The following is a 20,356-nucleotide window of genomic DNA, read 5'->3' on the forward strand; positions in this document are numbered from 1 at the left end:
AATATTTGCTCACTGTGTCCATTATTTTGGATGGATAGTAGAGGGAACAGCATGAGACAAATCAATGTAATTGTGTCTGCCATTGTGGATGGATAGTGTGGGATTATCATTAAATTATTTCAATGAAGCTGTGTCCACTGTTGTGAATGGATAGTGTGGGAGTATCATTAGACAGGTCATTGTCACTGTATCAACTACTGTGGATGGCTAGTGGGGGGTTTATCATGAAACAGGTCACTGTCACTGTATTCGCTATTGTGGACGGAGAGTAGAGGGATCAGCATGAGACAAATCAATGTAACTGCATCTGCTATTGTGGATGGATAATGTGGGATTATCATGAGATTAATTAATTGTAACTGCATCTGCTGTTGTGGATGGATAATGTGGGATTATCATGAGATTAATTCAGTGTAACTGCATCTGCTGTTGTGGATGGATAGGGTGGGATTATCATGAGACAGGTCCTTGTCACTGTATCCACTATTGTGGATGGATATTGGGGGTTACCGTGATATACGTTATTTCACTGCATCCACTGTTATGGATGGATACTGGGGAGTTATTGTGAGATAAGGCATTGTCAATGTATCCACTATTGTGGATGGATAGTTTGGAATTATTGTGAGACAGGTTATTGTCTCTGTATCCACTGTTGTGGATGGATAGTAGGGGATAATCATGAGACAGGTGATTGTATCTGCATCCACTGTTGTGGATGGATAGTAGAGGAATCATCATGAGACAAATCAATGTAACTGCATCTGCTATTGTGGATGGATAATGTGGGATTATCATGAAATAAATTCATTGTAACAATATCTCCTGTTGTGGATGGATAGTGTGGGAGTAACATGAGACAGGTTATTGTCATTGTATCCACTATTGTGGACAGAGAGTGGGGGATTATCTTGAGACAGGTCATTGTCACTGTATTCACTATGGTGGATGGATAGTAGAGGAATCAGCATGAGACAAATCAATGTAACTGCATCTGCTATTGTGAATGGATAGTGTGGGATTATCATGAGATAAATTCAATGTAGCTGTGTCCGCTGTTGTGGATGGATAGTGTGGGATTATCATTAGACAGGTCATTGCCACTGTATCCACTATTGTGGATGAATAATGGGGAATTATCGTGAGACAGGTCATGATCACTGTATCCACTATTGTGAATGGATAGTATGGGATTATCGTGAGACAAGTCATTGTCAGTGCATCCACTGTTGTGGATGGATAGTGTGGGATTATCGTCAGACAGGTCATTGTCACTGTATCCACTATTTTGGATGGATAGTGGGGGATTATCGTGAGATAAGTCATTGTCACTATATCCACTTTTGTGGATGGAAAGTGTAGAATTATCGTGAGATTAGTCATTGTCAATCTTTAAAAATTTATACAACTGCCTTCCAATATTTTGAACTGAGTCATGTCAGGCCAAGGTCCTATCCAGTGTAACTCTGTTATTCAGCTATAAAGACAGTGTTATTTACAACACTACAACATATGCATCTTCCTTATTTAGCAAATCCATTATTATAAAATGATGCTCAATACTGTAATTCTATCCAATTTATGCAAGTGTGTAATTGACAAAACTAAACTTTCCATTAATCTATAGATATGATGCACCTAAAAAAAATAACTGCATATTTCAATAGTAGGGCTATTTGCATAGATATGTGTTGTAAGAAACAATGTTCATGATACTAATATAACCACATGAAAGACTTTTTCCAGGAATTTGTCATTCAACTATGTACCATTTGTATGCCCCTCAAATGCTACATTAAACTGACACTAGTTTCTTCAGGCCATTTATTCGTCAACAAAATGTATCAATGTTATGATGTAGAAGTATAAAATAGTTATACAACGTATTTGATCTTTGATGTTAAATGCAGCCTGTAGATTGCCTTTGTATATTTCTGTATTGAGGACCATGAGAAAGCTTTGTTACATATTAAGTTAGCTACCATCATAAATTATTGTAGAAGCAGTCTCAATAACAATTAGATTGTGTAGAAGACATGATGGCGGTGATTTTGGTCACATTAAACAACCAATGGTATTATTATTAAATTGGTTTTAAAGGTCAGGTAGGGGATTATTTGTGTGTTTTTTTCAAGAAAACATTTTCATGTATGATTTGTGACAATATGATCTATAAGGGGATTCAGCAGAAATATTAAAAATTGTTGAAAACGGTTTCCCCCTATTATAGAGAAATTTTAATAATCAATAATTGTCTACTGATGTAAATTAGGTCAATATCATAGCCAGTATAAGTAACTGGTTATAAAGAGCATTTAATTATAAAATATAAAGATGTAATACACTTTTGTGGTTGTGACCTTTGTGTTAATTTTTTTGTGATAATTTTATAAATGTTTGCACTGCCATGAATAGCTGCATATTAATTCCATCAGAATACATTGCATTGCTGCATAATAATGTTTTAATTGCAATTTCGGTCAGTAATGTGAAGAGAACATCAAGTCTCAGAGTTGTATAATTAATTATAAGGGTTTATTACACTATCAGAAATATGCGTCATTTTTTTTAAAATTTGACACATATATCTCTGAATGTCAATTTTGTTGTTCACTTTTTTCAATCCTCAAATTGTCCACACTTCTTGGAAGGTCTTATATACATTCCCAAAGAAATACATAAAGCAAAGCATTGCTACAGCATGCTGATATTTTGGGACATTCAACTTGAAACAGACCTATCAACCCTAACAAGATCGTCTCAGTAAGGCAGTTGATTTTTTCTTTAAGTTTTACGGTCACGTGTAAGAAAATATGATGTATTTCTATTTTAAAGTTGGTTAGTATTAAATTAAGTAGTTAATTTATTATGAGTAAATGCACTCTAGGTCGCAGTGTGGGTGTTTCTGCGATATTTCATGACAATTATGCGAAATTGGTAGGTGTTTCAAAAAGAGATTAATTCTGAAGATGGTAGACCTGCTGGTATATTAAACGATCCAGAAGAATCATCTTACTTTTGGAATAAGATGACTTCATGATGAAAATTCCTTCTAATGGTTTAGATACAGCAACAGCAAACACTGCTATAAATGCTGCCCGCCATGAAAACAGACAGACAAAAGCCCTATCTAGACATATCAGTATCAAACACTGCTACGGATGCCGCACTTTTGAAAATTGAGAGACAAAAGACTTATCTAGATATTGTAATATCAAACATTGTTATGGATGCTGGCCATAATGAGCATTGACAGACAAAACCATTATGTAGACTTAGTAACAGCTAATACTGCTATGGATGCTGGTCCCCATGAAAACTGACAGTCAAAAACCCTATATAGAGATAGCAATATCAACACTGCTATAGTTGCTGACCCAAATGAAAACTAACAAACAAAAGCCCTATCTATATTCGGTAAAAGCAATTACTGCAGCTATAGATGCTGACCCCAATGAAAACAAACAAAAACCCAATTTAGACTCACTAATAATAAACACAGCTATGGATGATGGCCCCTATGGAAACGGACAGACAAAAGCCCTATCAGACAAACTCTCCTGGCATTGTACCCACATACCCAAAAATGATGTCTGAAAATATCGGCACCATATATATCTGGAACTGAAATGTTCCATTACACTGGAGCCACAAGTTCAAAAATTATGGCATTATAAGAATTGTAACAAAAGGTACACTGACAGATGAATAAGTTTATTCACCTGTTCAAGAACATTCCCCAACCATTAATTATACTTGTCAAGATAATAAGAAATGTGCTTACTTTGAAGCAACATTAATCCAATAGACTGGATACTACTAGATTCCTTGTTCAGCTAGTACAGGCATACAAATTGTGCCAGGAGCTACTTAATTTTTACTTTTCTATAAGGTATGAATCATGCATAGTAGTCATCTTGTCCAACTTAGGAGATATTTAACAAATACTCTGAAATGGATCATGCCTTGTATTTTACCTAAACAGACATACTGGTTTCCTGGAACCATTCCAGAGATTGAATCCACCACAGATTACTTCAACAAGAAACAGATTACTTTAATAGCTGTATTTACTTATAGCTATTGTGTACATCCAAGCCATAATCAACAAACGAACCTTCAGCACTGACATAAATGGAATATCTTCAGGTGAAAATAATTATTTCAGGATTTAAATATGAAAACATTACATTTTGTAACATTGTATATTGTAATTATCATGATTCATTTCAAGTATATACCACTGTGTTGTAAATGAAAAGTTTGTTGTGATAGAATATGATCATGTAAAATTAGATCGGTACCATATCTAGATAATTAATACATACAGTACTGCGAGCCAACCAGATGATTACTTCCAAATATTTCAGCCATCATTATAGATGCATTATGGATGTATATTGGGAACTTTAAAATGGACATCATAATGTATCAGTTATTTATGACAATGCTACATTAATGGCATTTTGCAGTCATCAACTACATGTTAAAATCTGCTGATGTCATTGACAACAATGCTTCGAAGCAAAATGAGATATCTTTAACTTCTCTCATCAAGCCTTGATGAAATCTTTTTTGTTTTGTTTTTGTTATTGTTCTGGGTCTGATGCCATTTTTTCAGTGTATGATAAGCTATACATTGCAGCCAGAACAACTGGTGGAGGAAGAACCCAGGAAAACCCCTATAAGAATCACCAACCCACTGGAAGCCAAATTGTCATGTGACCTAAATTATACCTGAACTGCATCCACACACTCAGTTATTTCTCCATTAGGTTCTTCAGCAGATGGAGTGGACATTAAAGATTTTTTCACTTTTTTCTTCTTTGTCCGCTTTTGGTTTTTCTCGACATGATCATCAGCAGGGAGGGCATGGGCACCTGTAAAAGGGATATATTACTGCAATCTTTACCTTATAAATATAAAGAACTGAACTATGAATATATATTTTATAAATGGAAAATGTAGACATATATTGATCCTGTCTTCATTAGTTTTCACCACTAATGTATACCAATGTCTCTATGCAGACACAGACACAGTCGGGGCAAGATAAGAAGAATTAAATGTGTTCCTTGGGTCTTTCTAGAATACAGTACAAGACGATGTCAACGGCCTTTACAAGGAGCTTCCCACAAGAAGTGGGTAAACTGGTATTTTTTCTGAAAAAAAATTGTTGTCTACATCAATATGTATCCTATATAACATAAGAAAAGGCCAACTGTACATGCTCCAGAACATATCACCAAAGTGTAACAAATTGACATTGACATCATTTGGCAAATGATAATGTGCAGGCATGCACATGAATGTCAATGTAATGTTACTGCCAAGGCAGGTTTCACAACAAATTGATGTACATGCATTGACATGAATGCCAATGTAATGCTACTGACAAGGCAGGTTTCATAACAAACTGATGCACAAGCATGCACATGAATCCAAGTATGATTGCTATGTCATGCTTTTGACACAGTAGGTTTGATAATAAATCAATGTACAGGCATGCACATGGAAGCCAATGTGATATATTTTCTGTGCTATTGCCAAGGCAAGTGTAACAATAAATTGATAATCATTTAAATGATTATTGTCTTTTAGAAACTTATTCAGTACGTTTCAGCAATTTTACAAATCAAATTTATGTTTTTCTCCCCTTTGTGCTTTAAACCCACAATTCGCCATTTCATTAATGGTGAGGGGATCCTCCTGGCTCAGCATGGAATCCTTCCATCCACTTTATCTTTCCATATGGACTCGCTTATAAGTTGACTATTTTTTACTGAAACTTTATTGATAGAGAGTAGGGGTCATATTTTAGGCATGTCATGCAAACAATGTTTTGAATCAAGGGATAATGTTGGAAAGTGTGGATGTCTGCATCACACAAAAATATTGTAAATTCAAATATCTTTACCTTATTATGCAATTATTCCTTTTCCGAAACATATATAGGGTATGCGTGGCTTAGTATTCATTGCATGACAGTATTCAGTACACAATACGTTTATCTACAGTTATCTGGATTTTTATAATTTGACAATATATTTTTGGGTACACTAAATACTTTACAATGCAAAGTGAAATGTCGGTCAATGTTGTTTATCATGGAAGCATATTGCGTCTGTTTTCGTGCAAGTCCTAACAACCAGTATTTGTATTAATATTTGTGTTTTGCTGTACAAAAACCGTGATTGATACAATAAATATTTCGATATAAGTCATATTTTCCTCTTTCCATAACTTTGATTTAATACCCATGTGATATTTCCTATGTTTTCTGCCAATATGTGTGACCCAATTAACCCTTAAATGGTAAAGGCAGCAATCACTTTGTTTTCAAGTTGATAGTCATTTTGATTGAGCTGTACATTTAGCACATTTACTTTTTCAATGCCAACGAGAGTACCACATCTTCCTGTAAATGTTTAAACTTATTGCCTTGGCTTATAAAGGCAACATTGTTTTTTGGCATGACAATCCTTGGATCAACCCACATCTGTGATGCTTGCTTGATGCCAAGTAACAAATGGTGATTATTGGAACTACTTGTGATCTTGCCAAATAATTGACATGTTTTCAGTGCATCACTTAACTCATTCGTTCCCGATCCCGTCTTAAATTTTGAGTGATGAGTGAGTGCACACAAGTCGCGATTCCAGAAAGCAATCAGGCCAATGATGAAAGTGCTTTATAGCCCACGATGGTGGAAACCAAACATTCTCTCTCTGTGAAAAGGAAGATAAGATATTTTTAAACTGTACACATATGGGACAGTTAGAATTAACATGTTTACAACTGCACCAACAACAGAAGATTATCTACCTCGCATCATATACCATAGAATTGGACCATTGCCTAGACTGGGCAATGCAGCTGACAACTCATTAACATGATTTCAAATTTAGCTGAAACAGACATGTTTTAAGCATTAACAGGTGTGTTCTCTTGACAAGATGTTACTTGTAATCATGCATTCTTAATATGTATTTTGCTGCACGTGATGTATACAAATTGCTATATTGCTATATTCATGTATAATTCATTATGAAAACAGCTGGAAACGTAGCATTTTCGTTCTTCTATTTTCAAAATGACTATACTGTGGTACTATGTATGTATGTCTTTATGCATGAGAGATATTTGCAAAATTTCTGAATTTCTGTTCTAACACTTTTTCGTTGAATCTGCCAATAAAAGTTGTGAGAATCGGCAAACAAAATAACATTCTATAAAATGATCTGCACCTAAGCATACATTATGCCAAAAACATGCTGATGTATGCCCATATCCATGACATAACATTATGTCACACACACAAACATGTTGATGTATCCCCATGACATAACATGATGAGTATATCACAGTGATGCAAAATTATGAAGAGGAGCAACATTTCTGATACTGAATAAAGTGTATACAGTCAAATCCTGAATTTTGTAGGTACTCAAGGCTGATTTGGATGTTTACACGAGTCATATAATTCTTTGTCGTACCCTATAATTTTGAAGAGGTTGAATCTTGTTAAATGTAGCAAGTCCTTGTGAGATGACCTCTGTTCTGGAAGACTGCTGTCTGACTTGTTGAGCAAGATAGTGTTGTTTTAAAAGGTCAGTTGATGATGTGATCAAAACACAGTGGAATATTTTTATCATAGACAAAACTTCATGAGCTGTAATTATATATATGCTCAAAAACGCCTGTGTATAATGTATTCCACATTTGTTGCTAGTGATCAAAAACAGACCCTAGTTAAAACTACTAAACAGTTACTTGCCAATTATGAAATGACTGACCAGAGATGTTTAAATGTGCGTATTACAGGTAATAAAACAGGGATTTACTGTCTTGAACCTAACTTAGGAGAAAGAAAATGTAATATGGGTTAGTGAAAATGAACAGGGAACATAATTCACTTGATATGTTCAGATTGACAAGAAAGGTTTTTGTGCAATGTTTATCGATCCCAAAAGCCCAATCATGCAGGTGCTTGTATTCGTTTCATGATATTATTCATTACACAATGCTTTTATCTACAGTTATTTTGGATTTTAATAATCTGATAATATATATTTGGGTAAAATAAATACTATACAATGCAAAGTGAAATGTTGGTTAATGTTGGCTTTTGGTGAAGATCATGTCATTATGACTTTCCATTTCAGGAGAGTAGCAATAACAAGATTTTCAGATACACGTACCTGTTGTGGTGCCATATTATACGTCAGACTGGTGCTATTTTCATTTCAGACATCAGACAAACCAGATATTGTAAGAAATCCTTTAGTGAAAACCTCAAGCTGAATGATGATCTATTCAAGAGGAATAGTAATAACAATGTTTTCAAGATGGCTGTCATGGTGGCCATATTTGATGTCAGATCAAAACCAATTTCAACTATGACCAATTAGGCATAATGAAAAGTACCCCATGTTTTGATGACTTTTCTTTTTACATGTAGCCATAATAGCCTTTTCAAAATAGTTGCCATGGCAGCCGTATTGGATGTCCAAGAGGCAGCATTTTCATTTAAGGCCAACTCAATCCACTGGGCGAATGTGTATGAAAAGTTTCATGGTAATTATAAACCATATTTTGGTGTGTATAACACGCAATGGAGTATTACACCTAAGCTTTATTTGACTCAGAATAAGGAGAAACAATGATATCCTACTATATAATGTGCAGGTCATGTAATAAATGTTAAAATCTTGATGACTTCACTATGCATTTATAAAGTAACAAGAGGTGTCCATTTTATATAGTGAATGAAAAAGTGGCAATTTTGAGTGTACAGTGTATCTTTCTGATTAAAGCGATGGCCCTTATATGGGCCATTTTTAGTTTGCCTTGTTGAAGAAATTCAGTCAATTAGATCAAATCCCTCAAATTTCTCACTGCTGTCATCACATTAGAAAAGTGACTGTATGTCTTCCCTCATTGGTTTTCTGCATGATAATATTTCTGGGTGGTCTTCATGCTTAGCATCGTCCTACCATAAGACGTCATCCTCTGTGCCATCCATTTTGCGATGCAGTACTTGTTGAAGGCATGGGTAATGATGCTTGGATCTGGATTGGTCCATGCATCTTTCCACATGGTGTAACTGTGTGTTGGTCTCCAGCATACAGCTCATTCCATTTTGATTGGAGAATGGTTTTCATGAGCTTGCTGATGTTTACATCTCAGGACAGGAGTATCACAATGTCGTACCACCAGAAATTATTCCCACAGTGTTCCAATAGTCTAGCTTATGTCCTTGATGTGGCCTAACGTGTGGCATCAGAAGGCACCCAGAACTAATAAACCTTTTCTGGGGTAACCTCCAGGTCATTTTTCCCATATACTTTTTTGTCCAATCCTTCATTAATGTTATATTAAATCCATCCACCCCATGTCCTAACACTTAACAGTTATTCCCTTTGGTCACACTTCAACCTTCGGAAGAGTGTTCCTCTTGAAAATAAGGGGTGGAAACTTTCCATCATCAGTAGTAAAGGCAAGCATCATGGCAAAACAAGTTTTCTTGTAGCCTGTTGTAGCTATGATGGTGCTAACACTTTTCATGGACAGTGATGTTGGATGGAAGATTAAATGACGTAGGCATCTGGTCAGCACATCATATATTTCTTAACTCAAACTTGGATCTCTTGCACAGTTCAATAATGAATCTCTGGAATTCTAGTATTTTGTTTTCATAATCTTCTGGTAGCTTTAGAGCCATATGAATGCATCGATGAATTGATAAGTTATGCCCTCGCAAAAATGCATAGGCCTGCTGACAGGTCCCTTGAAGTTGTCCATTTTTTTCACTATGCAATTGTTATGGCATGAAAGGGAATCTCTGTCGTGGATACTGAGACTGCTTGTTTTTTTTGTTTTTCTATCCATGACTCATTCACGGTTTCCACTCTATATGACTGCGTAATTTGCAACTGTCCATCTGTCTGCCTTTTTGTTGTAGACATTTTCTTCAGTTTTTATTTCATTCTTCTCCACTTCCTTACATAACTCACTTCCGGCAGCTTAGTTATCATGTGCTTCTGCATGGACAATAATGGTTAACTGTTATTTTGTTGTGGACGAGGTTCTTACATGGCCCATGTTGACTTTGACTCTATTCGTTCAGATTCGTGATTGCACACAAGATGCTGTGTGCAAGTTCTGGACCAGTATTTATACGTATTTGGGTTATCATGACATATCTCAAATGTATTTATGTGTCCTAGATAAAATTTATCAAGACATTGTATTGTAATGATGTCTGAAACAGCAAATAATTAGCCGGCACTAATTTATGCTTTTAAAAACAAAATGCTGAGTCAATGAAACACGCTCACTGTATTGTAACAAAGAAGTATCAAATGTTGTGCATTAAAATGAGATAGAGAGCAAACAACCAAGTTTATTTATGATGACAAGTGTGTGTGTGTTTGGTTTAGATTTTTAACTTAGCTTTAACAATTCTCCAGTCATATAGCTAACATGTCTGCAGTGTGGCAGTTTAAAGTGATGTTTAGCACTTGGGCATCATACCGCAGACATGTAGCATGATGTCTCACCCAGTCACATTATCCTGACCTCAGGCCGACCAGTCTTAACACTAACCTCTTAATGCTGAGCGCCAAGCGAGGCAGCTGGTGTACAATTCTTACAGTCTTTGGTATCACTCGACCGGGGGTTCGAACCCATGACCTTCCGCATCCAGGGCGGACGCTCTAATCACTAGGCCTCCAGAGTGGTCCTGATGACAAGTAAACAAACAACAAATTATCCAGTACGTAGACAAAGCAAAATGTCTCCCGGTATGTTTAGCATATCAAAGCTTTAGCTGCCCATTTCCTTGAAAGAAGTGGTCGAGTGTATACAGCGCTGTCCAAAGTTAAAAACACCACGCTGTCAATTAAATATTGCTCATACTGTTGTAACAAAGAACCAAGCTTATTTTCAGAAGTAAAGACAATAAATTCCAAATTTACATATATGCATTGTAACTTTGTTTAACCTATCAAGACAATAAACTGCAAAGTTACATAGATGCATTGTAACTTTGTTTAACATATCAAAGCTTAACCGTAACTGATTACCATAAACGGACCAAAATGAGTCACTGAAGTCTACATCATTGTATATCCTCAAAGATGTATCAAATACTAAGATATGAGATGATAAATAAATCTAAGAAACAAGTTTGTTTTACAAAGAAATGTGTTTCCAACTTTGCTACTGTAGAAGATTAACAGTAATACAAAGATAGGTCCCCCAAATGTGCCTCTGAATAAAATATTAACAAATTGAATTCAAAATATTATATATGTATTTCAATTCAACTAAGTCCGACTGCAGGAAAAACGTATTTCACTCACATTTATGGAAAAATCAACATTAACTGGTATTAAAGTAATAATCATATTTGTTCCATTACAATGTGGTACTTTGTAAAGGTTTAGAAATAACAGGTTACCAGTCATTATGTACATGTATTTTCAGTCGCGGAACAGAATAAAATGATACACAGTGATGTGAACTGAAACAAGTTTGTTAACAAATACAATACAAGAACAAGATTATCAATTTTTAAGCATTATTTGCTTCTTAACAAGACACAGTACTAGTAAACAGGTTAGTTACAATGCAATGCGCAACATATTTAAGATATCACAAATCTGGTTTTCTTCTTTAAGTTCTTGTATGAAACGCACATCTCTAACTGAAAATAAGAGAATTAGGCGAAGAAGTCTGTACTAGACACAATTAAATATGGTAAACAGATTATGGAGAAGCAGGGATGACGCACGTGTGCTAAAGGACTGATGGACGACAGACAATGGACAACAGATGACAGATATTGACTTACGTTATTCTGGTCTATCCCCCCACAAAGTTAACAAGAAGACAAAACACTTCCTTTCCAGGATGGCTTTATAAAGGAAATACAAATCAAGTGGAAGAAAACTGACATGGCGTTACCTGAACAGTCACTGTGCAACAAGACAAGCCTAACAACTAAACTCTATTACTTTCATTACCATGAAACTTGTATGTACCAAGTATGACTAATAACAACCATTAAACTTGTATGTACCAAGTGTGACTAGTAAAAACCACTTAACCTGTATGCACCAAATATGACTCATAACAAACCCCAAAATTGTATATACCATGTTTTACTAAAAACAACTACTAAACATGTATGTAAAAGTGACCAATAATTACCACTAAATTTATATGTACAAAGTGTGACTCATAACAACCACTAAACCTGTACGTACCAAGTGATTAATAATGACAACTAAACGTATGTGTACAGAATGTGACCAATGACAACAAATCAAATTGTATGTACCAGATATGACTAATACGAACCACTACACTTGTATGTACCAAGCGTGACTAATAACAACAACTTGTATGCACCAAATGTGACTCATAGCAACTACTAAACCTGAATGTACCATGTGTATCTAATAACAACCAATAAACATGTATGTAACAACTGAGTAATAATGACCACTAAATTTATATGTACAAAGTGTCACTAATAACAACCACTCAACGTGTAAGTACCAAATGTGACTATTAATGACCACTAAACTTGCATGCACCAAGTGTGACTAATAACAACTAAACATGTACGTACCAAGTGTGAGTAATAATGACCACTATATATAAATATATATATATATATATATATATATATATATATAATATATATATATATATATATATATATATTAACACAAAGGTGTTGACTAAGAATAAAACCTAATATTCTTAATGACACATTACAAAACAAAACATTGACAAATAAAGATGCAGTGAAAAAAAGGCATGTATGAGTACATACAGAAAACGATAAAAGAAAGAAACTCCTCAGCACCTAGCATATGTGTGCCCTGATGGAAGAATGTTACTGATCATAATAATTTTGCTACTCAATAGTGCAAATCTCTACTTCTATATTCACCTGCACTAAAGGAATTCCTGCCTTAAAGGCACTTGTTAGGGGCTACGAAAAAGAATTATTGTAAATGTTACAGCTATATTAAGCAACCATTTCCAATACACAACCATGTTTTAGCAATCCACTTAATTATTGTACAGTAGAAATATTACAAACATAATTATGTGGACAATACATTTGTATTAATTGGGCATATGCCTTAAACAGCCACACTGTATTAGAACTTTGCTGTGCAATTTACATCTGCATTAAGTGATAACCCAACTTAAACAACCGTAAAATAGAAAACCAAAATATTGTAGAAATCACACCACTATTAATTGATTACCTGCCTTTAAGAGTCACTTCATATGGTTCTCTAAACTGGATCATTGAAGAAATTACCAAGTGTTAACCAACTACAAGTTTGAAGATGCTGTTTGCATCAAGTTTGATTAGAATAAATGCCATAATCAATTTAATCAGAGGATAATACGTGATCAGTGGAAAGATGCATCTCTCATACCGTAAATAATTATTCATGAATTTGAATGCATCCCCTCGACCTACCTGCCATGCTTCTGACATGGGTCACCTCTCCTATCCCTTCCGTTTTCATTGGTTGAATAGGAGTAGATGTGGTTGGCTGGATGCATTCTACTACTTCAGATGGCTTGATCTGTGTCTCAGACTCTTTACCTTTTGCTGGTGATAATTTCTAGATTCAAGAAGAAATTAAACAAGACTGGATAAACTCCATTGTAGAAAGTATGTACAAATTCCAAAACTTAGTATAATATGCATATTGAGCATTTCTAGCTAGCTTGCGGTCATGCACTTTTGAAACACTAGTTGTATTCAAACATTGGAATTGCATGTGCTGCTTCAGTATTGGGTCTTTCGATTTTCAACATTTTTTGTAATTAATTAATATATAATGTTCCTAGTACAAGAAATAGTTGACTGGTTGTCCTACTCAGCAAGAGGAACGAGCCGTCTCAGTAAGAAAACATAATCACTGTTTAGTGAGATATGGTAATGCAACATAAATGAATCATGGTAAACATAATTATGTAACATACAAAAATCATTGTAAATATAGATATTGTTATTACAAATTCAAATTGGAAAGATATTATATAGATTTACCATAATCGCAACACAGAAATTGTTCTGATCTGCTTGCAAAGACCAATGGCATAGTTGGGAGAGGGGAGAATGGAGGGGGACACAAATAATTTTAATAAAAGAAATTCTCACCTGCTACTAATGAATTACATTGTATTAATTATTCAAAGTCTAGTCCTTAATCCATGGACATAATTCCCTCTTGTAGGTACTAATTGGAGGTCAAGAATCATATCGAACTTCTCACCATTTGATCAATGTTAAACTATAATGTAGGCATTAATACCTTTGGGCCCATTTGTAACAGCCCCCACATGTATCAAATCCAGGTTAGCATCATTTCACCTTTGATCAAAGAGGATATTTATGCTTTTCGGCCCCAATGAACATACCCGACAAGAATTAACTCTAACTTGTCAATATTTCACCTAATATCAAAAATACATCAAAGTGAGGACATATATGATTCGGGATCCAATTTGACTATGAGTGGCCGAGTGGTTTAAAGCGCTCACAGCTACAGATCACTGTCATCTCACCTTTGCCTATATGGGTACGTGAGAAAGCCTATCTTGTTGTTGTTGTTGTTGTTGTGGGGTTTAACGCCATTTTCAGCATACGATTGGCTACGCATGGAGGTCAGTATTAATGGTGGAGGAAGAACCCGAGAAAACCCCGGGAAGAACCACCAACCCACCAGAAGCTACTGGCAAGAAATCTCTCATACCCACTGTGGCCGAATCCTAGACTTGAACCCTAGCAGAAGCATATCTTGTGCTGAAAAATGGCACTAAACCCAATAACAACAACAACAATTTGACCACCCCCACAAGAAGGAACTCTAGTTTCGCATCATTTCACCTTCAATCAATTTTACACAAAAATGATGACATCTATGATTTGGGGTCTAATCGTATAAGCCCCACAATAATCAACTCCAATTTCTCATCATTTCATGTTTGATCAATGTTACACCACATGGAAATTTATGCTTTGGGCTCAAGTGTACCAGCCAACCATCTGTCCAACCATCCCGTATTCTGCAGTAAAACATTCTACTGACTACATTTTTACTTGACAGTTCATCCCACCTGGTTAGCAAATGCAACAATGAACTGAACGAATGTAATGAATTACTATTAGTTAACGTTCGTTTTGTTTTCTGTGGTGGAGGGGAGGTAAACTAATTTAATTATATAATACTTACAAGACTGTATTGCACTATTCCCTCCTCCCTCTTTGCTATGATGTAATTTAGTCTCAGTCCAGTATAAATAATGATTTTCTTCTGAATTTTTCAAGTACACTAATGTATCAGATTGGAATCATGCTGTTTCTCTTTATTTATTACACAACTCTAATGCATATAATGGCACTACAAGAGTTGGTATGGTGGTTTCAAATCATGTCCATAAAAAGAAAATTCTACGTAAAATGGCTAATAAATATCAATAACATACACAGGATATATATTTAGCATAATGTACTTGAAAAGGCAATATAAATAAACATATATATTATCTTGGTCAAAAAAGTATTCTTGAGCCTGCATCCAAAACATCTTTAGAAACATCTGTATATAAAGAGATACCCTAAAACTCATCAAATCCAAATCCTCAGCATATGAATATTAACCTCTAATTTGAATTTAGTCCCAAATAATCTGCTCTAAAAATCAAAACAAGTTTTTGGATCCAAATTTCAATTTAACAACATCCCACACCTCCAACCGCAACAAATGCGTTTTCACTGCTAATTTCCATGAAACAATAATATAAATAGTCAAGAATTAGTCTATGGTTATACATTAAGTAAAAAACACACCTGATAATTAGTCAATGGTTATGCATTAAGCAAAATATACATCTGATACTAATATGCGCATGGCGTATGCTACTCTGGGCATGATATGAGCTTACAAAAGCCCAATATGAAGTCATTATATATTAAAACAGGAAATGTTTATCTGTAAACCGTTGATAATTAAATGCCATTGTGTTTAAAAAAAAACATGTTCATACATGATAAAAAACAACAATTTTTTTAGGAAACCATCTGGATGGACTGTCGTAACTTGGTCTGCAGCCTCATTTTGATACTTTACTATCAGACACTGACAAAACAATATTCAGCGTTCGGAAAATGTTAATTATATGTTAAAGAAGCAAGCAGATTTCTCAATTGTTTACACTCTTATACAAGCACAGATATAATGTTCAGTAAATTTTCATTCATGCTAATTAAACAGATTTCTCAACAGACTGCACTCTAAACAAAGCAGTGCTTTATTTCCCAATGACATCTTTGGCTAGGGGACACTGGGTGGCCAAGTGGTCTTAAGTGCTTGCCTTTAATGACCTCTGCCATCTCACCTGTCCATGTGGGATTCAGTCTCTGGTTCAGCTACTAGGTATGTGACAAACCTTGACAGTAGCTTCCCATGGGTCGGTGGTTCTCACTGGGGTTTTCTACATGCACTGGTTATAGAGGCTGTCTTGTACAGCCTATCTTATACTAAGGAATTTTGTTAAATCTCAAAACAGCAGTGTCTCTTGTAACATAAGCGCTTTCCATATCTTACACACGCACACACAAATATTATCTTGTTTTCTCTCAAATCAAGTGTAAAATCTTGGACTTCTGGTTTCATTATGCAAATAATCTGACATAAGTCGCGTAAGTACTCTACCTTTTCACCAAATATGGCTTAATTTTCTCTTTCCTTCATGCCATTTTAGATGGCAATTTTTTTATATACTATATATGTGGAATATTTCTGAAACTGCTATTGATTATTGTATTGCAAGCAAAGTTGTTTATTTCGTTCTTAACTGCTGCATGTGCAGAGCGGGCACCTGTGTGCATCTACCAACAAACAGGCAGTAAAATAAATGAATTAATGGCTAATTCTACCTCTTCTCTATCCCTATTAGTTTTTGCAAAAGAAGAACACTTGAAATGCGAAAACGTTTCAGATATTGGTAAAGGTATTGTTACAGCATATCAGTATTTGTTGGCTGATATAGCAGCAGTGTCAAACTCTGATACTGACATCAGACCTTCAAACATATCTGACAAGTTCAAATACTGACATCAAGCCATCCTATGTATCTGACAAGCTCTAATATTTACATAAACCTTCAAACATATCTGACAAGCTCTAGTATTGCCATCAAACCATCCGATGTATCTGAAAAGCTCCAATGGTGACATAAGTCTGTCAAACGTATCTGACAAGCTCTAATACTGACATCAGTTTCAAAATCTGATCATTTTACTGTTTCCATCTTCTTTAAATTTAGTGAAACAATAAGAGGATGAGGTACAAGGAAATTTAATAAAGCCTTTTGAGTGACCCCAAATTTGTAAATATCATTACAAACTGTTTATGTGCTAGTATTGGTCAAAGTAAGATGAATAACAATCAGTCTTTCAAGATAAATATCATTTGGTTTTAGTAAACTTTGAAACTAGTGATATGTGGTAAAACTCTTATTCCTTTTTTAAAGAAAAACAACAAAAGTATCAGCCAAAGAAATTGAGACTGACTATAAATTAAAACGTCTATATGATGAAAATCCTGAAGATGATGTCCATGAGAATGGCACATTAGAAGCAAATCTGAAAATTCTCCTGGAAGACAAAGTTAAAGGCATCATCTTAACACCAAAAGCAAGATGGTAAGTTCGGGGGTGGGGAGATACGCTCTAAATTATTTTGTAACTCTGTGAAAAGACATTAATGTGAATAACTGATATTGATGCGTATCCTTGATGATGGAAGCGAAATAATAGATCAGAATAACATTTTAATTGAAAAGAAAACCTTTATTCCACCAGAAATCCCAAAGTCAAAAACTCTCATCTAAATACATTATTTGACTCCACAAGTCCCTTAACAGGGTTCTCAATAGATTTCAAAACTGAAGAGTTGGTTGACCCTTGACTCCAAAATCTCAAGAGTCAAAATTAAAATTTCAAGAGTCGAAAGTCAGATCTTGAATATTATATATTACTCAGATATCGAGGAGGTCCAACACAGTATTATCAGTTCACGTTTCCTCATTCTTCAATTATTTAACAAATTTCGGAGCTTGACTCTTCTCCTTCTCCTCATAGCTGACATTATTTTTCTGCTTGTTTTGGTGTCTTTTATCTTTCTGCTTGTTTTGGAGTCTGAGGTTCAGAAATTTATTGCCAGCAGGTCGTTTACGAGGCTAGGACAGAACAAATATACTTCCTTTTGCCGTTGTGATTTTGAGGTTCAGAGGTATGTATTGAATGTTCTGTCCGTTTACTTTATTCTGAATGATCCAGTAATTCCAATACTCAAGGTTTTACATGTTTTGCCGATTGAAGCAAATTAATCGCCAATTAAACAATCCTATGCTCAAAACAGGCTTCGCGAGAATCCATATATTCCTGTTTTGTCTAACTGATTATATTTTAAAGTGCAATCAAACAAATGCTGATATTTTATCAGAAATTAATCCAGTGAAATAATAAATGATTAAGGCAATTTTAACATTCCGCCAAATGAAGCAAATTAATTGCCAATAAAATTATTAACGTTAGTCCACACCTTGACAACCGACTTCGCGAGCCGCCATATACTCCAGGTCTTACCAGTTAATTATAATTTGACGTCCATTATATCATTTCTGATATGTGATCATAGGACAGAACATTTTTGTCATAATTATTTCCTCTTTCTCTAGCATTAACGTCTAGCGTAATTTCAAAAAAATTCAACCCAATTCATTTGCACCTAAGCATTAGCTCTGCCCAGTTCAAATATATCGTACATTGGTGCTATATTTTGGACAATCAAGGTGTAAACTGTTGTCGAACAGATGACAATGGGCCATTCTAGGTTAGAAACCTAAATTATACATGTGAAAACAATTACACAAATGCAAGGGGTTACCACGCTTTCCTTAAGAAGGAAAATCAAACTTTAATCTAAAATATTGGCAACCCATTTCTCTTTTGAATGTTCATCATCAAATATTGCTTCCAGAATAAACAAGGCTTTAACACAGATCATATATGTGAAACACCAGTTTTCTTGAAGGGTCAATATAATGGTGACTGTATATACCTTATGGCTTATTTCACTGAGAATTACAGCGTAAGATGATATACCAGCACTTTTAGTTCCTCTTGATATTGAAAATGCTTTTGATTCAATAGAATGGTCCTTTATATATTTTTAAGGACTTTTTCTGTATTGTTCCCTCTATCCCGAAACGGTTTCAAACCTTTTATCATGATACATCAAGCTAAATAATGGACACTGTTCTCAGTTTTTCCCTAGATATAATGGGGTCAGGCAGGGTGACCCCCTTTCCCCATATATATATATTCATATTAACTCTAGAATTATCAACTGCTGCTCTAGAAAATAATCACGATATAAATGGTATAACAATAACAACTATGAATATCTAACAAGTCAATATGCAGATGATTCAATTCTCTTATAGCACAGGTCATATGGGTCATGTATGCACATTTACTCATTTTAAATTAGATATAAACTATTCTTTTAAAATTTAACACTAAATTTCTTTAACCAAAGTCTATTCAGTTCTGAGTACTGAATGCTCTGTACCTTAACTGTAAACAAGAAACTTCGAGACGAAAATTATCTAACGCTATGGACTTTTACAATGGTGACCGTGTACTAAACTTGGGTGAAAATAAGAGTGCGTCCATTAGAATCGTCTGTCGGTGGTAGTATGAATTTGTTTATCAATATGTGTAGCTTTCATTGTCACATCACAGTGCGCAACATTCAGTCCAAGTATACGTGATCACATATTGTGGTTCATTTCATCCAAAAACTGCTTGCGTGCTTTAAGATTGATTTTGCCATATGCACCTCTCGGGGTGTCCGAATAATGATCTTCCTAAGGAATATGGATGTATACGAATCCAAATGAAATGAACACTTGTCACTTAAAGATATATAGAATCAAGGTCTCAAAAATGACACCCATTACTGAAACAGTATTGAATGCCAACATGATCCGTGTGACTTGTATTATAACTGATGACTACCTCTGCATCAACACTGATTTAGATATTCTATACAGCTTATGCTGCTGGTCTGGAATGGGGTGAACTATGGCAAAACCCAGGTCATGTGGCTTGGTGCAAAATGGGGTTATGGTGAACAATTAAGACAAAAGCAAAACATATTACTTCGAATAAGTTTGGTTGTTTACACTTCTTAGAATTAAACTTGATTTGAGCAAAAGCAATACTTCGTTTATTTAGTACA

The 20,356-nt window shown here is 34.9% G+C and overlaps 1 protein-coding gene across 1 annotated transcript in view; it reads right to left on the reverse strand.

The window, feature by feature from the left end:
- Positions 1–20,356, reverse strand: part of LOC149784593 (uncharacterized) — a 160,091-nt gene that overhangs the window by 56,912 nt on the left and 82,823 nt on the right. Inside the window, exons 8-9 of the mRNA XM_089933014.1 lie at positions 13,514–13,661; positions 4,738–4,880 (exon numbers count right to left, since the gene is read on the reverse strand). Coding sequence (XP_089789140.1) covers positions 4,738–4,880; positions 13,514–13,661 — 291 coding nt within the window. The remainder of the gene's footprint in view (positions 1–4,737; positions 4,881–13,513; positions 13,662–20,356) is intronic.

The sequence above is a fragment of the Sinohyriopsis cumingii genome, chromosome 14, assembly GCF_028554795.1.
Source record: "Sinohyriopsis cumingii isolate HCF-2022 chromosome 14, ASM2855479v2, whole genome shotgun sequence".
Classification (NCBI taxonomy): domain Eukaryota; kingdom Metazoa; phylum Mollusca; class Bivalvia; order Unionida; family Unionidae; genus Sinohyriopsis; species Sinohyriopsis cumingii.